This window comes from Spinacia oleracea, chromosome 6 (assembly GCF_020520425.1).
Source record: "Spinacia oleracea cultivar Varoflay chromosome 6, BTI_SOV_V1, whole genome shotgun sequence".
NCBI lineage: Eukaryota > Viridiplantae > Streptophyta > Magnoliopsida > Caryophyllales > Amaranthaceae > Spinacia > Spinacia oleracea.
This window is the reverse complement of record NC_079492.1, coordinates 128,302,079-128,320,412: the sequence shown is the minus strand read 5'-3', so window position 1 is coordinate 128,320,412 and position 18,334 is coordinate 128,302,079. Positions and strand designations below refer to the sequence as shown.

Sequence of the window (18,334 nt, the reverse complement as noted above, 5' to 3'; positions counted from 1 at the left end):
GACTGCTACCATGACAAAGTTATTTTCAATAAAATATAGATTAAAAAATAAGTAAAAGATGCACATGATGAGCAGAAGGTCTAAAACTCCGCTCCCTTCCGGAGTGGACTCAGCCAAAGACAATTTCCCGAAAAATCGATAAACCAAAAATAATGTTACTCGATTCGAGTTAATGGAAATTCAATATAATTTAAAGTGATTTTTATCAACAAAACTTCCTTTGTAATGTTCAATCGACCCAAAGCAGCATATTAAAATAAACCAATTCGAAATAACCAAGTATTATTTCTTGTGGCTTTTTTTTTCCATTTCTGATACCAACAAAAAAGATTAATTAGCAACGATAGCTGGAAATGTGGTGAGTCTCGAGTATAAGTCTTGGGATAATGTGGTAAAAGACTACAACAAGTCGTGAAGTCAGCTTGAAAATCCAAGACTTTACTCAAGACTCACTTAAGATTGGGGTTGAGAGTTTTAGGGATAAACTCACCCTAAGTACGTACAATAGTTCTTGCCAATCTCAAAATTTTCAGCCGCTGAAAGTCATACGTTACCAATGTTAACTTTTCAAAATAAGTCATTTATCCACCTTAAATTTTGTTCCAACTCGAAACACTTCTAATCATGTAAGGTGACTTATATTTTAAGCCCTAACCATTTAAGGTGACTGAAAGTGTTTGTCACATAGCCTAAATAAGAATGAATAAGTTATAGTTTGGTGTTGACCGCTCAATATCTTCGTAAAAAACTAGGATAGAAAAAAAATGAATAAGGTTTGGTAAATTATGAAAACATTTGAAGAAAAAAATCGGGATATATTTTTTAAAACTCGATATTTATGAAAAATACTCCCTCCGTCCCGGAATACTCGACCCGGTTTGACCGGCACAGAGTTTAAGGGACTTGAATTGACTTATTTAATTTAATAGGTAGTAGTTGATAGTGGGGTATTATTTTAATGTAGTTAGTGGGAGGTGGGTTAAGAGGTGGGGTTGGGGAGAGTAGGGGTTGAATTTTTAATTATTTTTTGTATGGAGTAGGGGGTAGGTGGGTTAATAGGGGTGGAGTGAGAAATAATATAATATTGTTAGAATATTTTCATTTTTAGAAACAGGTCAAGTATTAAGGGACGGCCCGATAAGGAAACAGGTCAAGTATTCCGGGACGGAGGGAGTACCACATTTAAAAAAAAAAATCAATAGAGTGAGTATTCCTTATATAGTTATGTAATTAAAAAAAAGAATATGTAATATAAAAATGGCGATAAATAATCCTAAATCATGAATATTCATACCCCCGTTCAATAATGACGTTCCATTTTCTACTTTTCACGTTTACATTTGTATTATTTATATCTCTAATTATACATTAGCAAAACAAATACTCCCTCCGTTCTTGTTTATTAGTCCCTTATGAAATATTGAACAATCCACTAAAAGGACACCTTGCATGTGAATCTCTAAAGGATCCGACCCATGTGGGTAGGAGAGAAAAAATTAAGAAAATATGGGTAGGTGGAGTGTTTCGTGTTGTTAAATTAGAAAATAAAGGGACCACTTGCATATTTAATTGGGATGTAATATGAATTATAATTGTAATATAAGGGTAAAAGAAGAATAATTGTTGAACAAATAAGGAAATATTCTAAACGAGACTAATAAAAAAAACATCCAATACGGAAATGAGACTAATAAACTAGAACAGTTGGAGTATAAAATTTTGATATTATTAAAGTACTCACTGGGATGAATCAAACAAGACTTCAAATGAATATGTTTTTTCTTATATATTGCAAATAATTTAGAAGATTATCTTCCATTGTGAATAGTGTCAAAATTCTAAATTGGAACATTATTGCGAAACGGAGGGAGTAGAATTGTGGATAGTCAAGAAATATGAGGAGCTCCACACAGGAACTGCATGCTCCTCATAACACAGGATCATCAGTCACATGAATCCATTTGAGATCATGTAAAACTTACATAAAAAAAAACTGGAAACTATTTTCCACATTTTTCATATTTTTTACGATACTGCACGAGCCTATAAAATTTAGATTTCCAATGCAAACATAAAAGGAGTTGCATTTAAATGCAATAAAAACAATAAGAGAAATATAGTCACTTCGTAATTTACCCATAATAAATATTTTAATATCGTTATTATTTCCAAGAAGAAGTTATTATACAAGTCCACTTACCCAATTGATGCAGTAGTATTTTCTCTTTGAGAATTTGAAACAGAAACAATTAGCACCACTACAACTTTTAACAACTATTCATTTAACTGGGAAAAATATACTGCAAACTTATACCACAAATCCCCAATATATTTAGATTTGTCTCTTACCCTTCATTCAATTCTTAAATATTTATGTGTTCGAAAAGCTATGTTGTATCCATTTGGGATCTGGGATCATGTGCACTGATATTATAGCTGTTATTTTGTCAGTTTGTGATCACATATGTTGTGTAAATATTTACTTCTTTGTTGTCTTTTTCTCATAGGTTGTAATGTTGTGTATATATATATATATATATATATATATATATATATATATATATATATATATATGTATATATAGCATTAGGGTTAGGGAGAGTGAAACACCATGTAAGAAACAAGCATAAAAGGCGCAACCTTTGAGTATAAAACACAGAAAACTAGGTTGTTAAGATACCCAAACAAACACTCTCTAATTTGATTTATTGACTGGAATGGAAAGTGAAAACTTTCTTCATGGTATCAGAGCACCAAGGTTGATAAGATCTTGGGGAAAAGAGTTAATTTTGAATTGAAAGGTTTGATCTTTGAAGTTGTGCAAGAATCAATCTGACTGAAGATGGCAGGAGGACATGAAGGAGAAAAAGAGAGAAGGAATTGGTAGGCTACCATGATCCTTACTATCTGCCTAGAGCAGACAATCACACAATACAAATTGCAACAATGGTCTTCAATGAAGGTAACTAGATTAACTGGAGTAAGAGTACTAAAATTGGTTTAGCCTCTAAGAACAAACTAGGCTACATTAACGAAAAACTGCCTAAACCTTCACCTGAATCTGTTGAGTATTTTAAGTGGGGTAGGAATGATAATATGATTAGATGCTGGATTAATTCTTAAATCTTTGAAAGAAAGTATTGTTGCTAGTCTCATGAATGTTAAGTCTGCTAATGATTTGTCGGAAGAAATTGGTAGAGAAGTATGCTCAGAGTAATGCACCACAAATATTGAAGGAAATAATGCCATTTGTCCAAGTTTGCATTTAATGCTAAGTCTAATAAATGCGGTTCAATATTAATTAACAAGTTAATAATTCAGTGAGATCAAGTGATCTGAATGACTAGCTAGAAGCTGCTTCAGTTCAAGTAAAATTAATAATATTAATCCACAGATTACTCTTGATTGAACCCGTAGGGTCACACAAATAGTACGTGAATGGACCAAGTATTTAAGTGAATATATAATATTCAAAGGCGGCTTAACAACAACTATGTAATTGCCCGTTCATTGAACGAGATCAAAAGCTAGTTCTCTTAAAATTCCTTACCGATCAAAGTAAATATCATTTGATTAAATTCACATGGAGTAACCTCGTACAATAAAGTTACACTGAAATTAAACCAATTCTCGTAATAAGCCGTAGTATGCTCGGCTAGGGTTAGCTTTCCGATTGATTTAAAAAAGAAAAAGAAAAAGAAAAAAAGGTTCGGGTTGTTCTTCCCAGAATCGCAGAAAATAGCAAAGTATAACGCGACACTCTTCCTCATCCTCTCTACTCCTTTGTATCTCTCCGACTCTCCCAACTCCCAAGGTATGTTGTTTGCCTATCCTTCTACTAAATAATCTGGTCTAAGCTCGATTATATTTGTGAACAATCTTATATATCTCTTTTGTTGATTGTTTCATTCAATTTACTTTTAATTTTTAACTTCCAATTTGATGATTTTGTGGTTTATGTGCTGATTTATGTGGTTAATTAGTGAGTGTTTGGGTCTAATTCGAATAACATGGACTGATTTTGTGGGTTTAGGGTTTTAATGTTTCCTTGTCAGTAAACAAAGCAATTTCCCAAATTAGGGTTTTGTGGGGTCTAATTCGGTTTCGATTGTTCGATGGATGGAGTTTGATAGGTTTATTAATGTTGTTAATCATTTCAATAGTATATTATGGTTAAAGTTAGATGATTTTGGAGAAGTCATTATCTGAGAAGTTTGAGGAGTTACTGAGATTCTAATCTAATTTTAAAAAGAAAATTGTAACGGAGAACAAAGGAATGAATGCCTTAGCTCAGGAACCCGAGCCGAGCTTATTTGTTTGATCTCAAACCTGGCAAAGTCTTGGTTCAATTCCCACGTACGCCCAATTTATTGAAATCAGATGGTCAGGAAAGAAAGAAAATGAAAGAATTTCTGCAACTTGTTTATGTGGCATGCATTTGATGTTCCTTTCTGGCCACTTTATTAATAAATATTATCATTATTTGGTAATATTAGCATGAATGGCGCTTAGTATTTATCCTACTTATTAGATTGTATGTTATAGATTGCCAAAGGAAGGGATTTCGTTTTTGTTTCTCTATCCATGTGAATGAAGTTCTCGAGCTTACTGACCAATCGTTGTTTCTAAATAGTGTTTAGTAGTTTGTACTTCTGGAGGTTGCCAACTCGACGTGGCTTAAGATTCTAGTCTTCTCTCCTTTTTAGCTGCATTGTATATATATGTTATATATATATTTTTCCCAAAGTGAAGGTAGTTTGGCCTTAACAAGAATAAAAACATTCCACATTCAAACAAGATCATAATTTCTATTAGCTTGGCATGATTGTATGACCATGAGAATATGAGATCCACATAGCGAGCTTTTGGTTTCTATATATTTGTTCTTAATGAAGGATATTTTCTTGTCTTTGCAGCGTTACTTAAGGAGACTTATTTAAATATCAAGCATGGGCGACAGTGAAACAGTTGTTGCTCAACAATCTACTGCTGTGGATGAGACATCCAGTATTTATCATTCTAGTGATCATATGGATATAAAGTCAGATGCTCCTGGTGATGCTGCAATTCCTACGAATGATGTGCCTGTTGAAGGTTCAGCTGATGCAGCATATGCAAGTACTAATTCTGATGCTGGAAATTCACACATTCATCCAACTTCTACTGCTCAAGAAGCTTCTGCAGCTTCTAATGAGGAAAGGCCTTCTCTTGGAGAAGAAGATGGGAACCAGACTTCTATAGCTGGTGAAAGCACTCCTATGGAATTAAACCAGGCGGCTGTTTATGATGCAAGTGCGAATGGGATGGTCGCTGGTCTTCCAAATGGAAATATTTCTAGCTCCCATGAGGTGCAAGCAACAACAGCTGAACAACAGTTTGAAGATGGTGCAGGTATCTTTTCTAATTGCAGCCTTTTCATCTTTAATAAACGTGTCAAAGTTAAAATGACATACACGAAATATCTCAAAGGTACTGTAGAGATGTTGGTATATGGTAGATGATTTAGCACCTGTTCCGCATGTTGCCTGTCCATTTCTATGAAGGGCATGTAGATGGCTTGTTTATTTTGTTAGTTATGACAGTAGAGTTAACTTTTTGTGGTTTACCATTTTCTATATCATCTTTCCTACTCCTTTTTCTTGAACTTTTGTGGCCCTTTTGGGACTAGTTGTTCCCTTAAACAATAATTTGTCCAACAATTTGGAAAATTGGATTCTGCTGAAGCTTTAATGAATATTGTCTCTTTGTGTCAGCATATTGTAGTGAACATCTTGGATTATTTTTCAGTTTCCTCTTTAACTTTTTTATGATTGGCTAATATACTCTTTAACTTTTTGTTCTAGCTTTATCTGCTGAAGAAGAACGTTTATGGAGCATAGTCAAAACCAATTCGTTAGATTTTAATGTATGGACGTCACTAATTGAAGAAACAGAAAGGGTGGCACAGGTATCATATGTTGTTTCAACAAATTCTGATGGATTTTCAGCCCTTCTCTTTAATCTTGTATGATGTCTCTCTTTGTTGTCCATGACGTAATGTGACAACCTTTCATACACGCTACAATTGGGTGGCTACACAAAGAAATAAGTGGGCATAATTCTATAACTTAGGTGGACTGTGGACCAATCTTCTTTTGGGTAGTGAGACATTTTCTCTCTTTAGGTGTGGCATAAGTGATGCTTGTAGACCGTTAGCTATGTCAGGGTTTCTGGCATCTTAGCACATATAATTTGTTGTAGGCTTATCGTAATTATTCGTTGGCGATTTTAAGACTTGCTGAAAGTTCAATCATTGATAAACTTTCCCGCATATGCATTGGTTACGAAAAGGTGTATTTTCATGCTAGCAATGTGTGACCAAAAAGACTGAGAGTTAAGTTGTTTAGGCGTCTGTTGCACGAAAGGTTGGTTTAAGTGAAACTACTTAAAGAAATGGATATTTAATAAGCAGCCAGGACAGCTTGCATTAGTATCACACTTCACTTCTGTTAGTGTTTGCCGTCTGGTACAGAATGTGGCAGTTTTATGATCAGATATTTTAACATGGCCTTTTGATTTTAACCCGCAGGACAATATCTTAAAAATTAGAAAAGTGTATGATGCTTTTCTTGCTGAGTTCCCCTTGTGTTATGGTTATTGGAAGAAGTACGCTGATCACGAAGCACGATTTGGAGACATTAACAAAGTTGTGGAGGTGTATGAACGGGCAGTTCAAGGGGTGACGTATTCTGTTGATATCTGGCTGCATTATTGCGGGTTCACGATTACCACATACGGAGACCCTGACACAGTTAGAAGGTAAATTTTCTCTCAGTGGTCAGTGTTTTTCATAGATCCCCTTGAGTGCTTGGATTTCCAATTGTGGATATGGTCCTTTCTGCTCTCTAACCCCATTTTGGTGTGGCTGCGACAGTGAACTCTCACGTGTATGGTGGAAAAGGTTTTGGGAGTTTCACCTATAGTCTGACTTGCAAACTCATAGCAGTGTGTTTTACTTCTTAATTTGTTCTGTTATGCCCTGGATGTCCCTCCCAAATACATTTCCTGTCATCTCGTAATCCACATAGTTCGAAAATTATTGTTCTTGTTAACTTTGACTATTTGTGGAGCATCAATTTTCAAAATGCTGCTGGGGAGATCTCGTGCATTAAAGGGCTAAGATAAGATGACCTCCATATCAGAGAAGTAGGTTTTTTACAGGAAGGTAAATGCAGCATATTTGAGCTCTTTGGAAGTGTCCTGTGGTCTTAAGTGCTTTCATCATCATCCTAAATATTGGGGCTGTTTTCCCAAAGACTAGACTTTTGTAGACAATGGTCATGTTGTTTTTCAAGTGTGATATGCCCATCATGCTCTCCTTTTTGTTGCAGGCTGTTTGAGCGAGCATTGGCGTATGTTGGAACAGATTACTTGTCTTACCCTCTTTGGGATAAGTATATTGAATATGAATATACGCAGCAGCAGTGGGCACATCTTGCCTCAATATATACTAGGATATTGGAGAATCCAAATCAACAGTTGGATCGCTATCTTACAAGGTGGGGTTTTGAATTTCTTTCCTTTGATGGATATGACTCAAGATAGTAATTCTTTACAAGATGCTTCATCACCCATTGCTAATCATTGTAGGTTGTATTAGTTATAGTGATTTACTAGGATGTCGTGAACCCAAGTTAGGAAATTGGGGAAATTAAACTGGAATTTGAATTTTCTGCCAGGTTTTATGTGATTGTGCTTGTAAATGAACAAGTGGTTGAATCGTAGTTTAAACAAGTGAAACAAGGCAATTTATAAACAGGGTTGACCTACTTGCAGCTTCTCAAGTAGTCTATTTTCTCTATCTTGCTCGCATGTTCTAAATCAACCATGACCGTGAGTCTTTTCAGCTTTCATTGGGCTGGATGTTTCGTGCCCATCTAATCTGATTGAAGTCCTTGAAGCATCCAACCAAATTGCCTCCACTCTTTTCAGAGATTTTTGGAGATGAGACTTCCGTTACTACATTCCATTTCTTACAAAAATTTAAACCGACGGACCGTCATAAAATGAATGTTCCAAATTCTTGTCCTCTTGCCAAGTATCAAGTAATTCTAAGTGACATTTTAAAATGTTCTAAATAATTATTTGCTCCCATTTTAAAATGTTTATGATCTTAAAATGGTGAAGTATTGGTATTGTAGGCTATACATTCACTAGACCCCCTTGCCTTGTGCAAATTTAATAATCTTTTCGAGTGATGTATAAATAGATTGTCACACTGGTGCTTATATTATCTTCTGGAGTTCCGTTGGCGAAATTGACAGTTCGATTCATATGGATATGAGTCTTAGTTATTGTAGGATAACAATGCAGCTTTTTCAGGCACTGTGGTGTGTGATGTGTCAGGATCTGACTAGTGCTGAGTGTTCTGGATGGTTATGTCAATGCATATATTTAAGCATTAGCTTCTTGTATAATTAAGCTTGCCTACATGTCTGTATTACAGTTTCAAGGAGCTAGCTGGCAGCCGTCCTCTGGCAGAACTAAGGACTGCTGAAGAAGCTGCAACAGTAGCAGCTACTGCCAATTCAGATATTGATGTTCAAGAATCTGAAAAGGAGGTTAATCCTGATGCAATGGAAGAATCTTCTAAACCTGTAAGTGCTGGTTTAACAGAAGCCGAAGAGTTGGAGAAATATATCACAGTTAGAGAAGAGATATATAAGAAAGCTAAGGAGTTCGATTCTAAGATCATTGGTTTTGAAACAGCAATTAGAAGGCCATACTTTCATGTACGGCCCTTGAATGATGCAGAACTAGAAAATTGGCACAACTATCTTGATTTCATCGAAAGAGAAGGGGACTTCAACAAGGTATCTGAATTTGTTTCATATGATCATATCTCCATTCCTAAATTTACTAGATCTTTAGTTGTCCTCCTTGTTATACATTGACTTACAGTTAAGTAATATCTGCTGCACCGTATGCATTTTTGGCTAAACGGGTTGATGAAGCAACTATTAAAACGGGATATTGTACTGAGACTAAAGCCTGGGCATTCGATATGGTTTCTATAAGGCTAAGTACTTCAAACCCCTCATTGTGAGTCGATGTTCTGGGTTCATGATGTGTTGTCTAATAAAATATTATTATTTTAAAAATTCCAATGTTATGAATGCAGGTATCTTCTTATCCTAACCATGTATCTGTCAGGCATGGAGGGTCCCTCCTTTGATGTTGAGGGGCCTCCCTTTATCCACCAATGGAGTATTTCTTATGCGCATCTCTGTCTTGATTCTATTTCCTTCCTTAATTATTGTCTGAATTTTGGATATATTTGTAACGTCTGTTGCAATGGTTGATGTGTTGCTATTTTGCAAGTCAGATCTTCAAGCTATATGAAAGATGCCTAGTAGCATGTGCTAATTATCCCGAGTATTGGATAAGATACGTTATGTTTATGGAAGGAAGTGGAAGCATCGATCTTGCTGATAACGCACTTGCACGTGCTACCCAAGTTTTTGTTAAGGTAGGAATTTCTTTCGTGGTTTTCTGCTTTGCTCTTATGTATAGCCTATTGCTATTCTTGTATTGTTGTAAATAATATACACTTAGCCTTAATGTTCCAAATTATTTTGACTTTTGGGCAACAGTTTTTCTCTTTAAAGAAGTTTGTCTCCATTTGCAGATATTTAAGCAACCATTTTAGTATGCACTCCTCCGTCCCTAAAAGATCTGCCCCAAACCACACTTTTCATTTTATTAAGGAAGAATGCAAAAAAAAAAAAAAAAAAAGCAAATGGGTTGGTAATCTTGTCGTTTTGCTAAATTAAATAATAGTGTGTGAGAGGAGACATGTGAGGACCACATACTATAAATTGGTATGGGGTAAACTCAAAGGGGCGGACCAAAAAGAAAATTGGGGCAATCTTGTAGGGACGGAGGGAGTACATAGGTTAGATTATAGGTATGGCTTCTAATGCAGTGTCCAAAGGTAGATAACTTAGATATACAGGGCTTATGATTGTGCATGTTTAGTGTGTCAAATAAAATAGTATGTAATAACTAGAAACAGCAGGATAAATGTAAAGCTGAATCTAAATCACAACTGTATTGCTTTTGTTGTTTTAGGGTCAGTAGCAGAATGACTGAAAGTGAGAGTAAATGGTTGGTTACTTGGTTCTATTGTCTCAAAGCTATGCTGGTTCATTAAATATTTAGTTTCATTCCACAACTAGTTTGTGTCATAAATTCAAATGGTATAACATCTCATTGACTTGTCTTTCTAGGATTAACTTTAAATTATACTTCGTATATGCTTATTTACTCAAGGATATCAAGAGTTTTTATGAATCAATTTGAATTTATTTACTTGTATGCAGAGGCAACCTGAGATTCACCTTTTTACTGCTCGCATCAAAGAGCAACGTGGTGATGTTCCTGGAGCTCGTGGTGCCTATCAGCTTGTGCATACTGAGATTTCTCCTGGGCTATTGGAGGCCACCATTGAACATGCAAACATGGAAAGGAGGCTGGTAATAATCTCTTCAAAGGTGTTTAGCTTATTATCGTTGCTCATTATCTGAAGTTGTTTTCTAATCATTTCTTCTTTCCAAATATCAGGGAAATATGGAAGATGCTTTCTCATTATATGAACAAGCTATTGCCATTGAGAAAGGAAAAGAACATTCGCAAGCCTTACCAATGCTGTTTGCCCAATATTCTCGGTTTGTTTACCTGGTAGGTTACATATTGTCTTGCCGCTCCTTGCCGGCTTAAGTTTGCATCAACGTATACGGAGTATTGAGTCTTTTGCAAGGTAGTTTGGATTGTGATCTCTCCTAAAATTGTTGGCAATCAGGATCAGCATCAGCATCATAGTGTTGGATTGGAAATAAAAAAATCACTCTAACTTGTCCCAAAAGCTAGGTTGGGTAGACGATTTCTTTTCTGTTTGATCCTTGTAGATGCTGTAAACCTCTGACCTTCTCAGCGGGCAATCTTATTGCTTCCCTCATTTAAAAATGTGTGCTAAATTATTCATTCACATTAAGGTTTCACTACGTGTCGTGTTCTAAGCTCTTAAGAAAAAGCTCATATGAAGCTAACAATTTTTTTATCTTGCTTTTTTCTGATAGGTTTATGGAAATAAAGAAAAAGCTCGAGACATTCTTGTTGGAGCACTAGAACATGTCCAATCATCAAAGCCACTTTTGGAGGTACATTTTATCTAAGCCATCCTACTGCTAAGACCAAATAGGAAACCTTTAAGAAAGACCAACAAAACCTTTAGCTGTCCTAAATTTCAGCTAAAGTTGGGACTGAGAAAGGGATATTCTTTTGCTGCTCTAATTACAGAGTTATTTCAATCATTCAGGCATTGATTCACCTAGAATCCATCCAGTCGCTTCCAAAGCAAATTGATTACATGGATTCCTTGGTTGATAAGTACTTGGCTCCAACACCTGATAATGCTGATACTGCCAGTGTACTTGAAAGAGAAGAATTATCGAGTATATATTTGGAGGTAACTTCTAATTTCTACTCCGTATTTTTTATGAAAGATGTGGACAATGAGTTCTTTTCTTTTTTTGTGCTTCTACTTTAGTTAGGAGTCTTAGGATATTTTTTACGGTTGAAGGTACTGAGCTGGGTTTGAACAGACTTCAGTTTGTCTGGTGTCCCACTCAACGTCTCAACCCCCTCTCCCTCTTATGTGATGGTTGAGGATTTTTTTTATCTTAACATGTAGTTAGGACATCAACTATTCTTGAAGTGACCACAGATGGATAGTTATTTTGACAACCCCCCCCCCCCCCCCCCCCCCCCACACACACACACACTTTTCTATCTCGACTTGAAGAATACGAAGACAAACATATGAGTCATTCATTGAATAACTATGAAACTCATTTCTCTGTGCCCTCCCTGACCTAGCGGATAGCAAGTAGACCCTTCACCATTGCGCCAAGGCACGACCTACTACAATAAGTTGAGGTTAACCTGCTTTTGGAGGACTGATGAAGATTATTCTGGGACTTGATTCTATTTCTGTGAAAGGCTATCTGTGAAGTCATTGTTATGATGTTGTGTAAATGAATTTGCAGTTTCTGGATCTTTTTGGTGACGTACAATCCATAAAGAAGGCTAAAGATCGACATGCCAAGCTGTTCTTGCGCCATAGGAGACCATCAGAGTCGAGAAAGCGTAATGCTGATGATTTTATGACTTCAGACAAGGCAAAGATTGCAAAATCATACTCGGGTGTGCCTTCAGCAGCCCCATCAGCATACCCAACTACTCAAAATCAATGGGCAACAGGCTATGGGACTCAGGCTCAACAATGGCCACAAGCCGCTCAGACTGCAGCACAGCCATATAACTCGGCCTATGCCCAACAGGTATGTCCCTAGTTATAAGCAAGATCTGAGAGGAAAATACTCTTTTATAAGTAATTAACAATATGGTTCTTTGAATTTTTTATGTTAGGCTGCATATAGTGGATACTATGGTAGCAGCTATGCCCCTCAACCGGCCCCTGCAGCAGTACCACAAACAGCTGCTTATGGCGCTTACCCTTCAACTTATCCAGCACAGGTATATGAGAGATTGTGAATTGTGATGTCGCTATTTGTGAAGAATGGAATAATGCTTCTTTATAATAAACTTCAGTTTTGAGTTAGGTTTATGTGATTTTACTCAACGCTGCTGTAGGTGTAATTTGAATGTTCAATTTTCGGCAAACATATCTCAACTGTGTAAAATGATGTTTTCTTAACAGGCCTACCCTCAACAATCTTATGTGGCACCAGTGGCGCCAGTAGCAGCAGCCACAGCTCCAGCTCAACCTGGTGCTGTTCCTCAAGCATATTATGGAAATTATTATTGAAATGGTCACGTTTATTCTCTCGTGAGTTGTGAGTTGTATGTCCGGCTGCATGATCTTCCCACTTTTTTCAGCATATTTGGCAGTGAGGCACCATTTTCTGTTGTACTTACCGCTGGTGACAGATGGAAGAAAATGTTGTTCCTTTTCGGTGGGAGGTAGGATTAGGATATCTGGTTAGGGATGTCAAATTTTACAATCTGCAAGATTGTAGAGAGAACATATGTTCCTTGGTTTTTGGTATTCCGATCAATTTTCTAGTCTAGGATAGTTTAGTAAAAAGCACAAAAGAACAGTGTGACTATTGCTTGTATTGTTCTATTTTCATCTCTAATGCGTATACTAATTGCCAAATTGATTATCTGCTGCTCGATAGTTTTGGATGAACGACAGAAATGGTGTAAACTAATTTAAGCATTAACGTCACATCGGCTGTTTAATTTGCAAGGGTGCACCAGCTCTGCTTGATGCCCTGTGCTTCGGGTTTTATGTGTGTAATTTTGGGGCAGCTGCTAACTGTTTAACAGTGTCGTTCTTTGTAAAATATATGATGTGCACTTTGAAGGGATTAGTTGATCACATTAGAAAATGACATAAGTACATTAATCTTAGGGATAATTTTCCCAAAAAGTTTATATCTTTCATCATCTAATCTATTGAATTTGCAGAACTGAACTATGATAATCTAAACTAGTAGAAGCTAGTTGTCTATATACATCATAAATTAAACAGCGTGAATAACTACTAAATGGTAGTTATTTTAATAGTTTTATACTCTTAATACGGTTATCCTTCATAATGATGAAATTTTGAAGATTTTTTCTTGAACACTGATTTGGTAAATAGCAGTATAACAGCCACAAAACCTGCTGCTGCAGTTCCTCCCAGCACTATCGCCACTGTTTTTGCAGTGCCGTGCCTTGTCCCTGGAAATATTGAAAATCAAATTTAATAATATCCAAAGGAAAAAAATGAAGTACTTAAAAAAGTACAAAAAGAAAAGGCAGAGTATTACTCTTAAATTTAAACTCTTTTTTTAGGATGGATCGAAATGAATTCGTCATTTTGTAACTACAAAAAAATACGTCAAGTTATGGTTTTTCATATACGTTCCAACACTACTTTATAGTCAAAATCAAAGCATATTATAAAATTTTGTTTTTAAGAAACGACATAGTAACAGTGCTGATTGTGTACGAAAAAACTTATTATTCAAAGTAGCGAACTCAAAGGGACATCTTAAGAAGGATGTGACAAACAATAGGAGACGAAAAGAATAATTGAGTAGCAAAGTGTTTGGCTTATACGAAGTGTGAAGTATATTTGCGTCATGTTCTAGTGTTTTACAATGCTCAAATTGATTATACTCGTATTTAACAATCGACTTTACTCACGTAGACACGCATAATAAAAGGGTATAATTTTTTTCAAAATTATATTATTTTCTGCCAATAAACTACTCTCTTGTCTAAGAAGCTAAAAGTCAAGATTTTAAAAAATATAGTCAAAGAATTCTAAGATCATTTACCAAAAGGCTTTAAATTTGTTTGCAAAAAGCTTCTACTACATGAAAGAACGTTCTAAACACCTTGGGATTGCTTAATTCATAATCAACCAGTCAAAACCATTTCACATTTCGATTGTGATTGTTGTAAACTTTCACCTAGGGCTTTTTATAAAGTTGGATTATGACACCAAGATTATTTTAATGGGACAGATAATCCAATACTTGTATTTCCTAATTAAGTTTGGATGGATAATGATTGATGGATCCTCCTATCTTCATCTCAAGGACATGTCTAATATTCAATTCCAAAACCTACTATTGTGCTCTTCACTTTTTTGCATCTTAAAGTATTTTCCTCCCGCTCTTCCACTCAACTCAAACATGCATTCTTTTTAAAAACCTATTCATCTTTACATATTTGCATGGATTATCATTTCTAGTTATTGAACCGTCCAATTATTTAAATATGAAGTAAATTTTTTAATATTAAACTGTTCTTAAAATATAAAAGATATAATTTTGGGCAAAAGTTTTCCAAAATACCGTAAAAAGACTAGTTTCACGCATTTCTATTAATAAATCAAGTTATACGCGGAAAATGAGAGAGGATGGTGAAAATTGAGGGAAAGAGAGGAGAGGGAGGTAAGGAGGAAAAAAGGAAAAGTGTTTTCCCTCCCTTTCAAATGGAAAAGGGTTTTCCATCTTTGAGAGAGTAATGGAAAATTGTTTTTCATCCCTTACCCAACCAAACAACGTAAAATGATTAAAAAGGTTCCATGAAAATGTTTTACGCTCTACAAAACGGAGCCTTACTTCAATCGGTGTAGTCCACTAGTCATGTATCAAGTTGGATATGCATTTGTTCTTCTATAAATAATATCCTTTCCTCTAATCACAAATATCTATACTCACATTGACGTAACCCCCCATAACAAAACATTTATCACCATTCCACTAAAACGCCTTCTACAACTATTATCTCATCCATATTGGAGACACATTTAAGTGAGGATTCATTTGATTTATAGAAAGTGACCATTTTTCCGATCATTCTGATATAGTATGTGTGACTGTTAATACCGCACCAATAAAAGAATATTTTTAAAAAAAACGAAGTAAAAAGAAGTAATACTTGCCTGGTGAAGAAGCTTTCTCCCCATCGACCCCATTAGGATAGTAGGTGTAGCTAATATAACACTGATTTAAATAGACTTGCCCAGAAACAGCATCCCCACACTCAGCTTTCACTCTCTCCAACCCTGTTTTCACACACTCCCCACATTCACTCCCCACCAAATCTCCCTCACACTGTCCCACCACATAAACCGCCGCATAACTCGCCGCATAGAATCCACCACCACTCACTACCCCACTCTCCACCTCTTCAAACGCCTTATCCCTCTTCCCTTCAAACCCACCCCCACCACCACCGCCACCACCCTTTTTACAGTACTTATACAGCAATTCAGTGCTCGAAATCTGCTGATACCCCACAATTTCATACCTCATGTAACACCCAACTAGCTGAATTCTCACTGCAATGGAGTTACTACCGCAATATTTCCTTGCAAATTTTGGAAACTGGCTTACGCAATTGTTGCAGTCTACTGAGTTTAAGTCTCCCCTGCACTGGTAAAGCCCAAAAATGGCGGTTTCGGTGCCGTCTCCCGCGGTTGTTTTGCTGAAATTGGTTGTCTGAGATTGTGTATTCAGGGAATTGAAGAGGGATTTTAGGTTTTGGGTGTACAAACCAGATGGCTCTGGGAATTTTTGGTTTGCACATCCTCTGTAAACCAAATTTGTGTAGTCTGTTGAAGCAGAGGAAGAACAGAGGAGGATAGAGAAAATGAAAATTTGAACTTGTGAGATTGAAAATTGAGTATCCATTTTAGTAATTTTTTTGGGATTTTGAAAATAATTATAGGGTATGTTTCAATTTATGGTGGGTAATTTTGTTTTTTTTTGGTGGGGTTTAAAGTGGGTCTAAATTGGAAAGTAAAAGGGGGTGTTCATTTATTTAATTTTATTATGGGTTTTTTGTGTCTTTTTGGGCTTTTATGTATTTGCTTTGTTTGCAGAATTTATGGTCTGAATACTCAATGAGGTTTTTGGTTTTCGTTTTGATTTTGATTAGTCTATAATCACTGCTTTGCGCGTTTAAGTACAGTTTGCAATCATGTAAACACACTATAATATGGTTGATTACTTGAATAAAGCCATGAAGGTAATTAAATTCAAATGCATAGGAAATGAGTTGCTTAATTAAATTTATTGGAATTTTCAAAAGTTGCTTGCTTGATGGGAAGTAAATCCCCCATTTTGTGGGAAGTTGAAATTCGTAGGAAGTTTCACTCCTCCCGTTCACCAAAATTTTATCAACTAAATAACTCACATACTTTGCAATTTCGAGGAATTCTAACTTCCTATGTTTTTAACTTTTTATATGCCAACCAAACAACGCTTAAAATGAAGATAATAAGTTTGCGTGTAATTTAGAAGGAAATTTTTATGTCAAAAGTACATCTTCAAATATGTTTCTTTTCTCTTGGTAAAGTTCATTCTCAATCAATATTATCGCATCTCTAACTATTATTAAGAATTAATATGAGAAAATACTCACAATTTTATATAGTACCATTATCGCCCTACCATCAATATTGTTTATCAAATACTAAGTAAGTAAGTTGTTAGAGTCATCTATACCAAAGTTTTGATGCCATGTGATACCCCTCAATCTCTCATGCTAGTCATGCACCTATTAACAAAAGAATCTGGTTATAGACTTGTCGTAACCTTAGCTTGGAGTCAAGTCAATTTTAATTAAAGGTTTTACCAATGGAGTCAGTCTGTTAATGTACTACTGCTTTCATACTCCACATAAATATACAGTATATATATCGTTAGTACTGCGAATTTTAATAATAAAAAAGACAAAACTCAAGTTTCAAAATAAACTTTCAAAATTATTTCTAAACGAGCACATCTGGTTTCATACGAATGCATATCGATGTAAAAGAATACAATCTAATATATAAGTAATCAATCAGGGACATCACTCGATCCATACACTAGCTGGTTTGTACAATTAGACTCCATATGAAGTTAATGTTCATGTGCATTGAATTGTCAAACTGGCCTCTTGTGTAGCTTTGTATGTAAAGTCGATTATTTGATTGAGATAAGTGGGTGGTGACATTAGATGAAGCTTTTGATTCACACCCCTTTCTTTACAATGGGTTGTCAATTTGTAATTGTTGGCTTAGGCTTGTGTTCCTTAATCATGAATAGGTATTTTGTTTAGTTACCAATATTAGTCTTCAATTTTCATAGGTCAACTTCTAATTAGGTTGGCTATCTTTTAGTTTCATTTTTTTTTGGTAAGCTCTCTTTTTATCCTTTGTTGTTGAAAGTGGCTTGAGGTTAATGTATGTTCACTAGTTTTGGACCTTTAATTGGGCTTCGAGTACTGTACTATAAAAGCAAGTAATCAAGTTTCCAATATTGCATGTTGAAGTCATGCATGAATCACAAATTAAATGTGGGGTTCCAACTTCTATTACTTCATGGCTAAGTTTTGATAATTCATATTCATAGTTACTTTCCAATTATCCATATAGTTTGATTATGTTACCACGAATCAATTTTATCTAGTTTGTTTTTGGTATTATTTAGAATCGAGTATATTTAATAGTGTCTTTTTCTCGCTTTATTAATTTTATTCGTTTATCAAATAAGTAAACCTAGTCAATAAGGGAAAAAAAAGAGCCATTTGGTATGTACCTCGATCTTTAAGTGAGCTCGAGAACAAGGTTGAGACAATTATTACCGTGTTTTCTTAAGTAAATACGTAATTGTGGTATATGATAATCTTAATTATAAAATTTAAAAATATTAAGATAATAATAGGTAGATCTTTATATAGGACGTGTTTTGACGTATGATGAGTCAAGTTGGCTCACGTG

At 35.4% G+C, this 18,334-nt stretch overlaps 2 protein-coding genes across 3 annotated transcripts; one reads left to right on the top strand and one right to left on the bottom strand.

Moving 5' to 3' along the window:
- The first annotated feature begins 3,637 nt into the window (after positions 1–3,637).
- Positions 3,638–13,226, top strand: LOC110788196 (pre-mRNA-processing factor 39-1). The gene is made up of 14 exons (XM_021992831.2): positions 3,638–3,814; positions 4,917–5,391; positions 5,844–5,947; positions 6,569–6,798; positions 7,371–7,538; positions 8,486–8,852; positions 9,365–9,508; positions 10,362–10,514; positions 10,603–10,719; positions 11,118–11,198; positions 11,357–11,506; positions 12,087–12,380; positions 12,469–12,576; positions 12,761–13,226. The coding sequence occupies exons 2-14, from the start codon at positions 4,950–4,952 to the stop codon at positions 12,866–12,868; spliced, it is 2,466 nt and encodes an 821-aa protein (XP_021848523.1). The 5' UTR covers positions 3,638–3,814; positions 4,917–4,949; the 3' UTR covers positions 12,869–13,226.
- Positions 13,227–13,423: 197 nt separating this feature from the next.
- Positions 13,424–16,337, bottom strand: LOC110788205 (plasmodesmata-located protein 3). 2 transcript variants are annotated; one of them, XM_021992850.2, is made up of 3 exons: positions 15,509–16,337; positions 13,881–13,936; positions 13,699–13,791 (listed from the first exon to the last, which is right to left on the bottom strand). In XM_021992850.2, the coding sequence occupies exons 1-2, from the start codon at positions 16,257–16,259 to the stop codon at positions 13,926–13,928; spliced, it is 762 nt and encodes a 253-aa protein (XP_021848542.1). In that variant the 5' UTR covers positions 16,260–16,337; the 3' UTR covers positions 13,699–13,791; positions 13,881–13,925. The 2 variants fall into 2 exon arrangements, with proteins under 2 accessions (XP_021848535.1, XP_021848542.1); XM_021992843.2 differs by lacking the exon at positions 13,881–13,936 and having other exon boundaries at positions 13,424–13,791; positions 15,509–16,335.
- Positions 16,338–18,334: the final 1,997 nt, after the last annotated feature.

Coding starts and splice junctions, on each gene's coding strand:
- LOC110788196 (XM_021992831.2), top strand. CDS start 4,950: ATGGGCGACAGTGAAACAGTTGTTGCTCAACAATCTACTGCTGTGGAT. Junction 6,799..7,370: donor GACCCTGACACAGTTAGAAG/GTAAATTTTCTC, acceptor TTTTTGTTGCAG/GCTGTTTGAGCGAGCATTGG. Junction 10,720..11,117: donor ATTCTCGGTTTGTTTACCTG/GTAGGTTACATA, acceptor TTTTTCTGATAG/GTTTATGGAAATAAAGAAAA.
- LOC110788205 (XM_021992843.2), bottom strand. CDS start 16,259: ATGGATACTCAATTTTCAATCTCACAAGTTCAAATTTTCATTTTCTCT. Junction 13,792..15,508: donor GGAGAAAGCTTCTTCACCAG/GCAAGTATTACT, acceptor CAATATTTCCAG/GGACAAGGCACGGCACTGCA.